At 32.2% G+C, this 14,997-nt stretch overlaps 2 protein-coding genes across 2 annotated transcripts; both read right to left on the reverse strand.

Annotated features, from left to right (window-relative positions):
- Positions 1 to 3,547: 3,547 nt before the first annotated feature.
- Positions 3,548 to 4,237, reverse strand: LOC109172741. Its single transcript, XM_019321985.1, has one exon. The coding sequence runs from the start codon at positions 4,166 to 4,168 to the stop codon at positions 3,776 to 3,778; it is 393 nt and encodes a 130-aa protein (XP_019177530.1). The 5' UTR covers positions 4,169 to 4,237; the 3' UTR covers positions 3,548 to 3,775.
- A 411-nt stretch (positions 4,238 to 4,648) lies between these two features.
- On the reverse strand, positions 4,649 to 7,061 carry LOC109172740 (nudix hydrolase 18, mitochondrial-like). The gene is made up of 5 exons (XM_019321984.1): positions 6,758 to 7,061; positions 5,855 to 5,969; positions 5,651 to 5,734; positions 5,298 to 5,426; positions 4,649 to 5,216 (listed from the first exon to the last, which is right to left on the reverse strand). The coding sequence occupies exons 1-5, from the start codon at positions 6,841 to 6,843 to the stop codon at positions 5,007 to 5,009; spliced, it is 624 nt and encodes a 207-aa protein (XP_019177529.1). The 5' UTR covers positions 6,844 to 7,061; the 3' UTR covers positions 4,649 to 5,006.
- Between the last annotated feature and the right edge of the window lie 7,936 nt (positions 7,062 to 14,997).

Consider the following 14,997-nt stretch of genomic DNA (forward strand, 5'->3'; position numbering starts at 1 on the left):
AAATAAATAAATAAATAGATAGATAAATAAATAAAAGGTACAGTGCTTATATAATGTGTGAAAAGTAGTCGATTGAAGAAGAAAAAATTACATATTTTATGGAATTTCTATAAAGTGAATGGTCCCATAAATGGATTTGACAAGATATGTATATCATATTTTACTTATCAAAAACGCATGTGCTCATACTTAATTTAGAAGGTGAAAATGTATATATGGACATATGGTGCCAGGGGCCATCATATCATGTGGGCAAAGTAAATGTGTCGGCCACAGGGAAAGAAACGTCTCATCCGTTTCATTAATTATTACTTTGCTTGCTCAATTAATATTCTATAAAAACATCATCAAATTTTGCACTCTGGATCGTGCATATAATAAAATAATATTTTAATTTGATCATTTTGTACTTTGATGTATAAAATTCAAAAAATTTCTTTATCGATAGCCTTGCAACATGGATCACAGATAAATATTTATTTTTTAAAAGATATTTTAAATGTATTAAAAGTCTATTGTATAGTAATATACCTAAAAAGAGTCGTTCAATACATAAAAATGAATCTTCTACAAAAAAAAATATTCAATAATAAAAATAAACATTTAATATACTAATAATGAACCTTAACAAGCAATCATTATTGTATGGACCATGGTCCACACAAACTGTGGTAGATTTTGTATGTTATAAAATAATGTACTTTTAGTATATTAAATATTAATAATATACATTGTATTCAGGGAAATGACATTATTTAAGTATTGAAAGTACATTATTTTATATAATGTATATTCAATACACAAATAATGTACATCTGGTATATTAAAAATGTACTTTTTGTTATAGTCCACACAGCACTGAATTTGCCCTTAACAAGCCTGTCATCCACTCATCCAGCCCAACTTTCTTGAAATTTTGGGTTGATCTAACACCTTTCTAAGAGAGGCATTAAATTACACAAAGTGACAAACACATCAAGCCCAACTTGTTTGAAATTTTGGTTGATCTAACAACTTGCAAGAGACAAGGCATTAAACACAAAGTGACAAGCAGGAATCCGCCAGGATGATTATATATTAGGTTAAGAATTGAAGAAGATACAACAAGCAATAACAAGTAGTTTTAATGTAGGCTGCCACTGCATGATCCATATTAATGTCGGTCCATCTGATAGAACAAACATTTTCTATATAAGGAATCACACATTAAAGGAATCTAACTAATGCAAGAAAAAATAGCAATAATCTTCCCATATACCTTTAGCTTGTAGAAAAAGAACGAACACAACCATCATAGGTGAACTCTATTAGAAACTAGAATTCAATTCATTAAGGCAAGGAGAAATCAACATTTTGATTCCTTAATTGTTTTTCAACTGTCTTTTAGAGTTTTCGATTTCATCTAATTTGATCATTGAATTGTTTAAACTTTCGTCAATTAAACACTTTCAGGGATCAAATTGATGAAATTTTAAAAAAGTGAAAATCACCATTTGGTCCCTGAAAGGGTTTAATTGACGAAATTTTAAACAATTCAATGATTAAATTGGTTTAAATTAAAAACTAGAAACTACATTGACAATTAGAAAACATTTGAGGGATCAAATTGGTTATCAATGGGGTATTTCAATATCTAACTAATTATATTTTGAGTAAAGTACCAAAATGATCCCTTGACTATAGGGAAAGTACCAAAGTACCAAAGTATAACAATTGTTTGAAGGAATCCAAGATAATTATTAGGTTAAGAAGAAGATACAGCTTAACAAGCAATCGTTATATTGTGGACCAGGGTCCACATAATACAGATACACATAAACACAATATAATGAACATGAATTCTATGCATTATATAGCTGAGGTCACAAACACTTAACATAATGCACAGAATTCATGTTCATTATTATCGTGTTTATGTGTGTGTATTATGAACATGAATGATGTGCATTATGAACATAAATTCTATGCATTATGAAGTCAAATTCTGTGTATTGGATCAGGGTCCACAGTGCACTGTGAACCCTTGTCCACGATATAATTTGCCTATAACAAGTAGTTCTAATGTAGGCTGCACGATCCACATTAGTGTCGGCCCATGTCACAGAACAAACATTTTCTATACTAGTAATGATGGCAAATTATACCGTGGACCAAAGTCTACCTTGCATTGTAGACCCTAGTCCAAAATAACCTTCAAATTCTGTATCTAATTGACACATTATGTACATACCGTTGATAATTTACATGCGCAAAAATTGTTAACTGTAAGTACAAAATGTGTTAATGGAATGTATAGAATTTTTGTATCAGGATTCACAATGCAATATGAACCCTATTCCATGGTATAACAATTGAGTAATGACACATTAAAGGAGTTATAATGTAGGCTGCACGATCCACATTAGTTTAACCGACACATTAAAGGAATCTAACTAATGCAAGAAAAAGAGGCAATCTTCCCAGATACCTTAAGCTTGAAGAAAAAGAAGAAAACCATCTCATGTAACTGGTTTGCATACTCATAGAAACAGACATTTCAGACTATTGTTCTACCTGTTTGATCAATGAATGCACACAATTCATGCAAGATGTAAGAATCAACAAAGCAAATAAGAAACACTCAAGAGGCGCGACAAAAGTAGTTTACCATCAAGTCACAAATGTGTGATTATCAAACATTCTAAACCCAAAGACAAAAAAGAACAGACAGATCATTGAACACTCACATAAAACAGTATACATAGGTCAAATCTATTAGGAACTAGAATTCAATTGATCAAGGCAATAAGAAAAGAGCATGTCTGCATGTGTGCCCAAAATACACATTTTCTTTTATAAACCATAGCAAAAACTCAACAGTTAACGTTAAAGAAGGCGAAACAAAGTTTATTGCAAAATCATATAGTTCCAAAAACCAACAAGGACAACTGACAATATCAAATACACATTCTGGCACTTTCACTATTTCACATCATAACTTACTAATGTATATAAAAGATCACACCATTGTTGTCTGCAACATTTCTATACACCTGAATCAGTGACACCATTTAATTTATCATCATATTCATCAAATCATGGATTCCATGCTCAAGAGACTCCTATTTGAACATGATTTAACAAATGCTACACTACCAACTGTTACTACAAAGTATCCTAGACAAAGCAAGTGGCAGCTTCAGAATGAGCAATGCCAGAACACGAATTTTCTTCTTATGGGAAATGCATGCCAATTCTAGTTCATTATAGCATTAATTAAGGCACATAAGGTTAACAGCTGGATTTAGCCAATTCACAGTTTCTCAATTCTAACTGCATGTATCTTTCAAGCTTAACAACCAACTTAACATATGGCCAGTGAGAACCACAGAAAAAATATCATTCTGTTTTCAATTTTTCCTGCCACAACAAACCTTGAATCTAAAGGTAAGCTTAGCAAATTGAAAGCTATGCTTATGCTTAGCAATCATTCCCAATTTAGCATTTAGCAGCAATCAGCAATGCCATCAGAAACAACCATCAGAAACAATCCATAGGAAAAACATAAGGCCAAAAACAAAATATTAACATAGAAAACTAAGCTCGTTATACTATCATATTGTGGACATCATTGTAATTGACAAAATAAAAGAGTTCCAAAATTGGACAAGCAGCAATGGAAAGTAAGCCAAGTCAGTACACTTATCATATTCCATATAGCAAACAGGAACCAAAAGAGGGGCCAATCCGATCTGAAAATTGACCGATCCAACCATCAGATGTATCAATCAATCAATCAGTCGCGGTTCTTCAACTTCTCGATGCGATTGTTAAGCTGATCGATGCGGACGACGAGGCTGGTGACGGAGTATAGGAGCCAGTAGAAGATGAGAGCGGAGGCGATGAGGAGGGCGTTGCGCTGGGACTTCATGATGGATTTCTGGTGGCGGAGGTGCTCCGAGGGGGAGCAGGAATCGGATTCACAGGTTGGACGGTTCTCGTACTTCCAGTATATGTCCATCAACAGGAAGAGGCAAAAGGGGACGATCGACATGAAAGGCTTGAGCAGGTTCCGAGTAACGGTGATAAGACCCTTGCGTAGCGCATCGAGGCCCGGGAAGGTAAGCAGGAGCAGCATGACAGCCTCTGCTCCGGCAGCATAGCCTAGCACCACCCACTCCAACGCCATTGATAAATCTCCGATTTGACGTACAATCGCGTTTTCTCAGTAAAGTTGAAGACGAAGAAGGTATCGGAGACTGAGAGGCATATGTATTTATGTAGGGATTTCAGATTTAACAGACTGGCACCTCTTTTAACTTCCCTTTCTTTTCCCCCATTTTTATTTTATTTTTCTCTATAAACATAAATATTACATTATTACTCCATACTTGTATAAATACACAATTTTAGTACGTGTTGACATGGAAACCACAATATTACAAGTTTGATTAAGCCTTCTTAATTTAAATCGATTAACTATTGGCAACTTAAATTGCTTTACCTCTTTGTGATGGTATCGTCATTGTTCTATAACTAACAGTTAATCAGATTTAATGACGACTATAGGCAACCTAGTCTTGAAACCTGGAGTGTTTATTTCAAGCTAGTGGTTGATGTGAATAGCTATATATATATATGCAATGCAACATTCAATGTAGTGTATGGATAGAGAGCAAATTAAGGAGTTTAATTAATTAGTTCATGGCAGTTGTACTGAAAAGAAATTGTTTCCAATTCCAAAACACATTGGCAGCTCTTAGCTCTAAGTTGCAGTAATATAGGACATGGCTCGGCGGCTCCAATTATCAGAGAATGGAAGAAAAACTAGGGGGGTTTACCCCTACTACTCTCTACAAACTCCCATTTTCTTCAAGTTGGACTCCTTTTGAGCTCAATGCTGCTTCACTTACCTAACCTTCATACCTTTAAACATTTTGCCATTTAAATTACACATTACTTTACCTCATCTTCCTAGCTTAGATACACAAACTTCTACCCTTCTCTCATCAATCCGAGAAGACTGACTATGCTTCTTCTGCAGAAGTTGGTGGCGGAGGAGGTAGTATTTGTCCCCCACACCTCAACCGCATAAGCATCCCTTGGCTACGCTCCACGCCTGAAAATATGCCCGTTTTGCTCTGCCTGTTTTGCCTTGTTAGCCGGCTCGCTAGTGATTCCAAGGCCTCTACCATCCATCCCTGCTCGCAAACTTCCCTAGCTTCACTGATGCTTATCTGCAAAATTCGATTTATTTATTCATCAATTATTGGTTGTACAAGTTATGTGTGCACTTTACACCAAGTGACTATGCGTACCCAGTGTCTTTGACGGATTTTCTTCTCAGGCCAACAATCGAGTTGCTCTTTGACTAGCATGGGAAACATGTGCCCTTCACAGGCAATGCCACTTCTCTTGCTTCCAAAGCTCCATGTTCCCAGTTTACACTGCAATCCAATTCCCAGAAAGTAACATGGTTTATACTTTTTCAACACAAACACAAAGAACCGCTATCCAAGTTTGGCTAGAGAGATACACTCTCATTCTTCTTTGACAGATGCAATCTCATATAAAGGTTAAACAATAACGTTTTAATCTGATTTATAAAGTTGGGTTGAAAGCTAAGAAGCACAAAGAGATCATGGAATATACAAGGAAAAGGGAGATTAACCTCAATATCACCTAGCACCCCAGCTTCCTCGATAGTCTCTCGCAGTGCTGCAGCTTCAATTGTTTCATCTGCTTCCCAGCCTCCCTGGCATAACACACCCAGATTTTTAAGTAAACAGTGAAATTCCCCACATTGTTGCACAATATTCAGCGTTTTTGTTTTATATTAAGCACAACCATACATTGAGTTTACATTATTGATTACCTTGGGAAACAACATCCCTTTGCCTTTTCTCTGCGGACTAATGACAAGAACTTCAAAGGCATCCTCGTTCAACGGGGATGTGTCAATCCTATCCTTGTATCTGTAAGGGATACATCTGCACAGTCAGAAACAGAAGCTTAGAAACCCACAATATGATTTACAATAGATCGAATACTCTAAAACAATCAGTTAGAAAGGCTTAACTCCCAACCAAAATTACAATCAAGAAGATGAATATATCACATCTCTACCTTTTGATCTTCAACCCAGATCTTTTTTTTTTTTCTCTCAAGTTTCTAATTTGAATTGCAATTATTTCTAAAAGTACTCCAAAGTCAACGGTGCAGCTAAAAATTAAGTAAAAATGATGCTGCTAAAATCACAACTGTGAGACGTACCACTTGACAGCGATGCTCTATCTAATACCAATCTTTCATCTGGTTGTGCTAACGTCCACGCAATTTCTCCAATTATGAATCCAAGAAACTATCCTAATTTACTTATCTTTAAAATACGCCATGGAAAGTTAAGGTGATGATAAGTACACAAAGGCTTAAGAAGAGTAATTAATCTTTTCTTCCCATAAATCTTTGAAGATGACAAAGCTATACTGCATACAAGTATTCAATCAGAAATCTTCTAAGCCATACCAGTAACCAGAACATTATGAGGACGAAAATGAGCAGAAATACTCTCAACTATGGCATTAATCTGGAACTGGGAAGTAAAAATTAGACCCCAATGTTCAATCACAAGTCAACCCTTCTTACGCGAGAAATAAAAACAGATAAAAGAAAACAGAAAATCTCTACATGGCTGTTTACATTCATAATCACCCAAACAGCATAATTACAAACCAACAAATTTCTAGTTTTGTTTATGGGGAACGAAGAGAAGAAATACCCGACGACTTGACGGCGACCGTTGTCGTAACGCTGCAAATGCCGGCCGGTACGTGAAACCAAAGCGACCATGTTTTCCAATTCCATGTGACTCTGTCTGAGTTGTCTGACAAACTGCGAAAATTAAATAAATAAAAGAAGAGGAATTTACAGAAAGAAGGAAAACAGAGGGGAATGTGAACTGCGAAAAACCCTCTCAAAAACGAAAGGAGAAAGCGAAAATTGGAGGGGAAAGAGAGAACCACGGGCTTTGGGTTCTCTGCTTTCTTCTTATCAGAATGGAAGAAACCGTTAAAGGCAATTTTTCAATTTTGTAACCGACGTTAATGAAGGTGCCTAACCAGTAACCACGTGCGTTACGGTGTTTTATCCTTTTACATTTTTATTTAGTGGTGGGTCAAGTGGTTTATTTAGTCTATCCCAATGATAATAAACGTTATTACTTTTTTTTTTTAATGCTATTGACTCTATTACATTGTAATATCTGTTCAAATATATTTTTTCAACTTAATGAAGTACAAAGAGTCAACAACGCTTCTATTGAGTCAATAAGTTTGTAATCAATATAACTTTAAAAGTGGGAATGATGATTAATCTTGATACGGACTTAAAAGGCGACTTCTACCGTTAAGGTCTACTCAGACACATCGACACATCTGACAAAAAGAAAAAAAAGAAAAAGAAAAAAAAAAGAAACTAAAATGACAAATAAGGGAATAATCTGGATTCGGCTTCTACGAGTGACAATTCCCCTTAGATGAGACACCTTTGTGTTAAACTTGGATCTTGTGTAAGCATTCTTGCCAAAGTCTTCTATTCCACTTTGGTTTCTTCTTTCTTGTTTATGTGGACCTTGTCATTTCACACATTACAAATTAGAATAATTCTAGAAAAAAGAATTACAAATTTAATTTCTACCCATAACTTTATTTTAAGAATACGAGGTGGAACATAATTTTAAAATATTATACCAGGTGAATTGAATATCAAAACTAAAATGGTATACATACGGAGGATTTGTAAACAATGTAAAAGAAAAGGTGAAAATCATGTCTCAAATGTGCAGTGCGTACTGTATGTCTGTATGTAGCAAACCTTTCCATGAACAGGACTTCTTTTAATAGATTATTAATTATGACCTTCTCTTGCTAGGAACTAAAATAATTGTGTGGGGGCAGGACTAATTGATTGGAGCAACTATGATTGCGCTTAATTCAATTCAACTAAAATAATTATTATTATTTTTTTCAAAGGTATCCCTCCTGCCGATAGTCAGAAGACTAATCCTCCATACTAACGGTCAGCATACTAAGTGGTAGAGGATTGATCAAATGGTTTGCTTCATTCACATTGGAGCCCCAACCTCATGCTTAAGGGACGAGGTGCTGAACCACCATGCCAACTATGTTGGTTAAAATAATTATGTTTTTTAAGTGTACAAATAAATGCATGATCTTTATTTAGTTTTCTAATAGCATAAATTAGACCATGAATGGGGGTTTGAAGTTACACTACCTAACAAAGATTATGAGATGATAATGTATTATTAAGTGGACTACAAGTCTTGTAAATGTTATACTTTTTATTTAGGTTATTGTTGGTTTAATTATTGGCAAAAATATAGTCTATAAGAAGTGTTATATCTTAAATTAGGTGTTTGTACTTGGTTGTGGTATTACATAGCTAGAATAAAAGGTTTTGTGAGTATTGGTTGCAATAGGAAACTCAAGGTACAGATGTTGTGACAAAGACACTGTTAAGATTCAAATACGAAGGAATTAGGAATTCGTTGAAGATCGAGAATATTCTAAAAGGTGTTCTAATAACAAAATTCTGTCGTTACATGATTAATATCCTATTTAGTCTGGAATTTAGGAGAAAAAATGTAGAGTGCCTAGTTATCATAAACACGTCTCTAACGTTTTCTCTCTCTAAGTTAATAGAGATCACAATTCACAAGTCTCATATGAAACTTTGAGTCTAAATTTGCAAAAGACTTGTGGTGATTATTGTCTTGGTTCAAGACGTATTTGGGTGTTGCAATGACTCGCATGGAGGGACACTTCGTGGCGGCATTGTTGGAGGGGGGTCTTAAGTCGACGGTGGAGTTGATTGACATCAATCCACGAGCTAGTCAAGGTTCATGATGCTCTTACATGAATCTGATGGATTCTTGGTATTGTCTTTACCTCACCATTTTGTAATTTGTACTTGAAAAAGTGATAGTGGTTCAGGCCTTTACCGAGTTGGGAGCCTTGTAGATGTAGAAGTGGTTACTTCGAACTGCATAAACACATGTGCTCTTTATATATATATATATATATATATATATATATATATATATATATATATATTAGACTATATGATTCTACTTCTAGATCAACAGTTCAACACTAACTAGTACTGAGCACTTGGAACTCTCTAAATAACTACAACAAGAGTACATGTGGATTAGTGTGTGGAAGATAATAGGCAAAGGCACACTTCCCTCTACTCTCTAGGCTTGTTCTATTGGGTATTACTCTGTAGATTATTGTGTCAATTAAACTTTATTATTTTTTTTTCAACTTTTATTTTTGAAAAAAAAAAAAATTTAAAAATTCCCAAAGAAAGTACTTGATACAATAAAAATTAAATCAATTTAACATGTTTGGGATGACGGTAGTCGTGGAATTGTGGAAAGTAACTTTTTATGCAAATAATTTCTACTAAAATGGTGAAAAATAATTCACCCTCAAAATGAAATGCGGGGCCTATTAAAACATTCTAAATAAAATCCCTTCTTCATAAGGAAAATGAGCGGAAAAGTAGTTGCCTTGAATTCCCCGTCCTACAATATGGCCATATTTTCCCTTGGTTTTCCTATTTTATCCATTGTATATATTTTACTTGGTCATATGATCATATCCACTTTTGTAACCTTGTGATTGGTATCAACTATTCATGCATGTTAATAAGAAAATTAAAAATCATGTAATATTGTCCGATCTTAATTGCCTCTTTACTGTCCATAAAGTAGAGGCAAACGTTACAATTGCTCCATAACTTAGGGACAAAAATTACAATTTTCTCTAATAATAATAATAATAATAATAATAATAATAATAATAATGTTCAAATAGACCACTAAACTATATACAAATAAACAATTAGCTATCGAACTACAAAAAACTACAATTGAATCCATGAACTACCTAAAATTATGCAATTAAACCTGATGTAGATAATTGCATGGAGTGTATGTATGTATAAAGCAAGTATGAGAATTGTAGAATAATCACAAGGGGAAAACCCCATAAATGTCTTTTATTCAATGTAGTTCTTGAATCTCTAGAGAGAGTAGTATAAAGAGAGAGAGATAGTATAGAGGGAGGAGAGAGGAGCAACCCCAAAATGAAGGGTCAAGGCCCCTTTTATAGGCCCAAGTATGGGCGGGTTTAACTTTGACCCGTGCACCAGAACTCGAACTGTTTGATCCAAACCCAAACAAGAGCACGGAGCGTACGGAGAGCCTGAACCCGGGGTATATTCCCCATCAAAACTAAAATTAACTTGTTTTACCGGTCATTACTGAAGTAACAATTAATTTATTAAAATTTTAGTTTTTAACATTATAACAATAATTTTAAACTTAAATTTTTTTATAAAAAAAATCAATAAATGTTTTTTTTTAATATCAAATTTAAAATTATTTTAAAAAATTATATAAATTAACAAAAATAACTGGTCGAACATGTCAATTTCAATTTAATTTAATTGCATAACTTTAAGGGGGCATTTGGTTCACATAATGTTAGATTACCTTAGGGCATGTTAGATTCCTGTGTTTGATTTAAAACTAAGGTATGTACACAATGGAATGTGAGATCACTTAAGAAATTGGAGGGTATCTCACATTCCCTTTCAATAGCTAAAAACTTAATGTGGAGATTATGTGATATTCTCTGAGAAAATTACATAACCTGAACCAAACATGAGAATCTTATATTCCCAAGTAAATATAACCTAGTTATCGTATATAACTTGAACCAAACACCCCTCTAAATGGTTCAGAGATGTAGTTATAATTTTTTTAATTAGATGACCCGGTTGTACATTTTTGTATAAGAATAACCCCATTAAGGAAATTTTGCACAGGTTTTGATGTTACAATGCTTTGTTGGAAGAGAGAGAAGGGAGGAGAGAGAGTGTTTGGGGGTGGTCTTGCAAGCATTCAAGATTTTGCAGTGGTGTGGATCCCACGGTGGGAAGAAAAAGTTGAGCTTCATGCATGTGAGGGCAACTCTTGCTCCGACGGCGTGTAAATATGCTTTTTTTTTTGTTTTTTATAATTTAATTTTTCTTTTCTTTTTTTTTTTTCTCATATCTTATTTTCTATTTCCTAATCACACTTACAAAAACTCACTCAAAAACTATACCAAAGCCCCATAATTGAGAATGCCCTAACTAAGGAGACACGCGTACTGTTATGATTGGTTAGGGGGCAGATTCGTCGGGTATTTAAAATACGCCAAATCTTGCGCTTCCGGTTCCAACGGCCTGCTGCACTAATTTAAGAACATTAATTAATTAATCCTTAAAATTTTGGTCTGAATATATAAAAAATGCCATCTGGCTCCCGGTGCATGCACAAGAGCAATAACGACCCGACAAACTAAAATTGTATTTGAAAATTTTAGCGGCGTAAGACTTAAAATACTTGTCTATTTGTACTTTGTAGCCAGAATTCAGTTAGTTAATTGAACTGAAAATCATGTAATCGAGCCATTGGAATTAGGGGAAAAAATCGCCCAAATATGACACTTTGTAATGATTGCATCATTATATTTACTACCAAATTATTTTCCGAATCACGATTCACATTGTAATATGAACACCATTTTTAGTATATTGAAATTTTATTTTAATGTACAACATGTTCATTTTTAGATAGTATATTAAAAAACAAACGTTTAGTACATACATGTTGTGAAATAATAGAACAATAGAGAGGATATGGAGAGAAAGGAGATGATCTTTTATTGATAATTTCAAATATGTACATCATGTTATTAATTACAAATGAAAGATATGATCCTATATATAAGAAATAAACTCAACTTTTCATATCTACAACATAAATGAAGAAGATGAAGAGGTGGCAATAGAGAGGTCATGCAATAATGACCATCAATATATATATATATATATATAACATTCCCCTTGGCCATTATCTTACTGCACTCATGTCTCATTAAAAATATCGTTAGAAAAAATTTGTGGGAAAACTTAGTCGAGGAAAAAAGAATATATACTAATCTTCGTTTAAGTCGAACTGGTCCAATTTAGAGGTAAAACACTGATTATATTGATTTTTTTCATGCCAGAGTTATTTTATAAATAGAATGATTGAGATAATAAAGAATTGTTAATCCATTCTTCAATCACTTCTCTTACGTGGATTATAATGTGTTTGAATTGTTAGATTCTAATACCAAAATTTCTATTACTAATAAATATATATAATTCTAGACAACTAATTTAATAAGATTCCTAATTCATTATATCAATATCATTGACATATCATAACCTTAAGTATATTTTCTTAATGATGATTTTGTAAAACTGATATGGAAATAGTTAAAGTTAAAGTGAAAAAAAAAAAATAAAAATCCATTCCTAACTAGATAACCACTATTAAAAACAAAACAAAAACCTATCGTTATATTTGAAGATCACCATGGCTATTTTTTGAAGCCACAATTAGACAAAGGCAATCATGGTAACCATTGTCTAGACATAAATGAAGATGATAGTTATATGTGGTTGTTTATCTAGATTAGAAGTATATGTGGTTGTTTTAATTCAAAGCTATTTAAAGATAATTGTGATTAGAATGTGTCATTTCAGTGATAAGGAATATTGATAAAGTTACGGTGGTATCATGTCAATGTAGCAAATAATGAAAGTTACTTAGACTATCTTTATCCCTGCAATTTACTTTAATAAATAAATCTTACTATTATATCTTAATATTTACAATTCAAAACTATGCTATTTTCTCTACATTGTTAAATTTGAACTCATCTACAAAATATAATAATAATAACATCTAAAATTATTATAAAGTATGTAATAAGTATGGAAAAAAGTCAAAAAAGTAACACCCAAAAACTGTTTGCACAATAGTTGCAACCTGAAAATAATGAAAGGCTTGCATTCCACTTCAACAAATAACATTTTTTAAAAAAAATTTGTGTGACTATATTGCAAGCCCATGCCATAGTAAGTATTTCCAGGCAAATTATTATGTGGACCCAGGTTTACCTTGCAATGTGAACCAGAGATCAAAATATACAATTTACATATTGAATGTTCATAATTTTGTAAAAACATTAAATGGTGAGCATTTAGTATGTAAATTGAGAACATTAAGTATGTAAATTGTGAAAGTTCAGTATGTAAATTGTGTATTTTGTACCCGAGTCTATCTTAAAAATTGAAAATGAATTTGAAGTGTAATAGAACAACACAAATAACACAAAGATTAAATACTTGATACAACTTAAATTACTAACACAATTTTGATTCTAGTTAATGACTAACATTATTGATTTTTATTAAATTTTAGAGATTAGAGATAGAGATAAGGTACTCACAATGCAAGAAAATTTGTGCCCAATATTAAAATAATAATCATACTAAAATTATTTAAACTTTTAAATTCTAATTATCTTTTGCAATTTATTAAAATGATAAAATTTGACTATCAAATTTGAACAATATCAAGAAATATTTATATTATTTTATAATAATAATAATAATAATAATAATAATAATAATAATAATATAATAATAATTTCATTTTTAAAAATTTAATATTTATATTTTTGAAAATAACTAACAAAACCGTATATAAGAAACAATAATTAAAATCTAAATGAAATCAAATTTATGTACTCGGTATTATATTACTCTAATATAATGTCGACACATATATATAATATTATTATCATCGAAGAATATAAGAAACGATATGGCCGTAGATGTACGTGGATGTAACAGTAATGAAAAAAGATAACATAAATAATAACGCTAGGGTATTTTTGTTGAAAAAAAACGTATAATACAACTCTTATGGTATGATATATCAACCAAAATAACGAAAACGCATACATAAATGAAAGATATCAATCTTCATTCGCTCTTAATAGATTTTTAGATATCATGCACGAGCGATATATAACAGTACTGATTGAAATTTTCAACTCCACAAACCTTTTATTATCTTAGCCAACTCCATGTTATTCATAGATATTTTGACTCAACAAGAAAATTAAAAGTATTTATACAACTTATAATCGATCTCTAACTTTCAAACCACACTAAGAATATTATGTGTATCAAGAATCATGTTTCACTTTTTTAGCTATCCCTTCTAGAGCATAATTTTTTTTTTTTTTTTTAACTTTAAGATTACAATACCTCCCTCCTACAATTAAACAATGAGATTACTTGTGATCGTAATTAATATCATACACAAATAATAAAAGAGAGTAATCCAATAATCAAACTATTTAAGATAATATTTGCTAATTTGTTTATCTTCATCAAAAAAAGAATCAAAAAAAAAAAAAAAAAAAGAGCTAGTGCCTTTGCCAAACATTGCATAATAATTTTGAGATCGGGCTTGATAATTAATTACATAAATAAAATATATCAATTAATAATAACGTACGACTGGTCAAGTATAATCTAATGCACTAATGATTATGATTTATATGAATTTATGATGCTCGGTTGATGTTAATTATTGCTCATAATTGGAAACATGTCACGCCTTGATGTGATTAAGGAATAGAATTCATTTTATATAAAATCATTATTTATTTATTTAATTTTATGAACGAAGTTATTGCAAATACATGGGAGAAAATAAAGACAGATGAGATAAAGATTTGATTATCAAAGAAAAAAAAAATCGAATCCTCATCAGTAATATACTTTTTTCACAAATATTACATTTTTCTTTATAAGTATTGCAATTTTTTGATCGAATAACGGAATCTCTAATAGCTTGAGATTATTTGTCACACCCTCATCTCCTTGTGTTTAATCTGCTACCTCATATAATCTTTAAATTTGCCACAAATTAATAAATGACCGAATAACATATAGTTCATACTGCACCCACATTTTCTTTAAATGTTGACATTGATTCATAATTTTATAAGTACATTATATTTGATACTCTGTACTTAA

This window comes from Ipomoea nil, unplaced genomic scaffold (assembly GCF_001879475.1).
Source record: "Ipomoea nil cultivar Tokyo-kokei standard unplaced genomic scaffold, Asagao_1.1 scaffold0418, whole genome shotgun sequence".
Taxonomy (NCBI): domain Eukaryota; kingdom Viridiplantae; phylum Streptophyta; class Magnoliopsida; order Solanales; family Convolvulaceae; genus Ipomoea; species Ipomoea nil.

Coding starts and splice junctions, on each gene's coding strand:
- LOC109172741 (XM_019321985.1), bottom strand. CDS start 4,168: ATGGCGTTGGAGTGGGTGGTGCTAGGCTATGCTGCCGGAGCAGAGGCT.
- LOC109172740 (XM_019321984.1), bottom strand. CDS start 6,843: ATGGAATTGGAAAACATGGTCGCTTTGGTTTCACGTACCGGCCGGCAT. Junction 5,970..6,757: donor GGTCGCCGTCAAGTCGTCGG/GTATTTCTTCTC, acceptor CTGACTGTGCAG/ATGTATCCCTTACAGATACA. Junction 5,427..5,650: donor GGGTGCTAGGTGATATTGAG/GTTAATCTCCCT, acceptor ATTGGATTGCAG/TGTAAACTGGGAACATGGAG.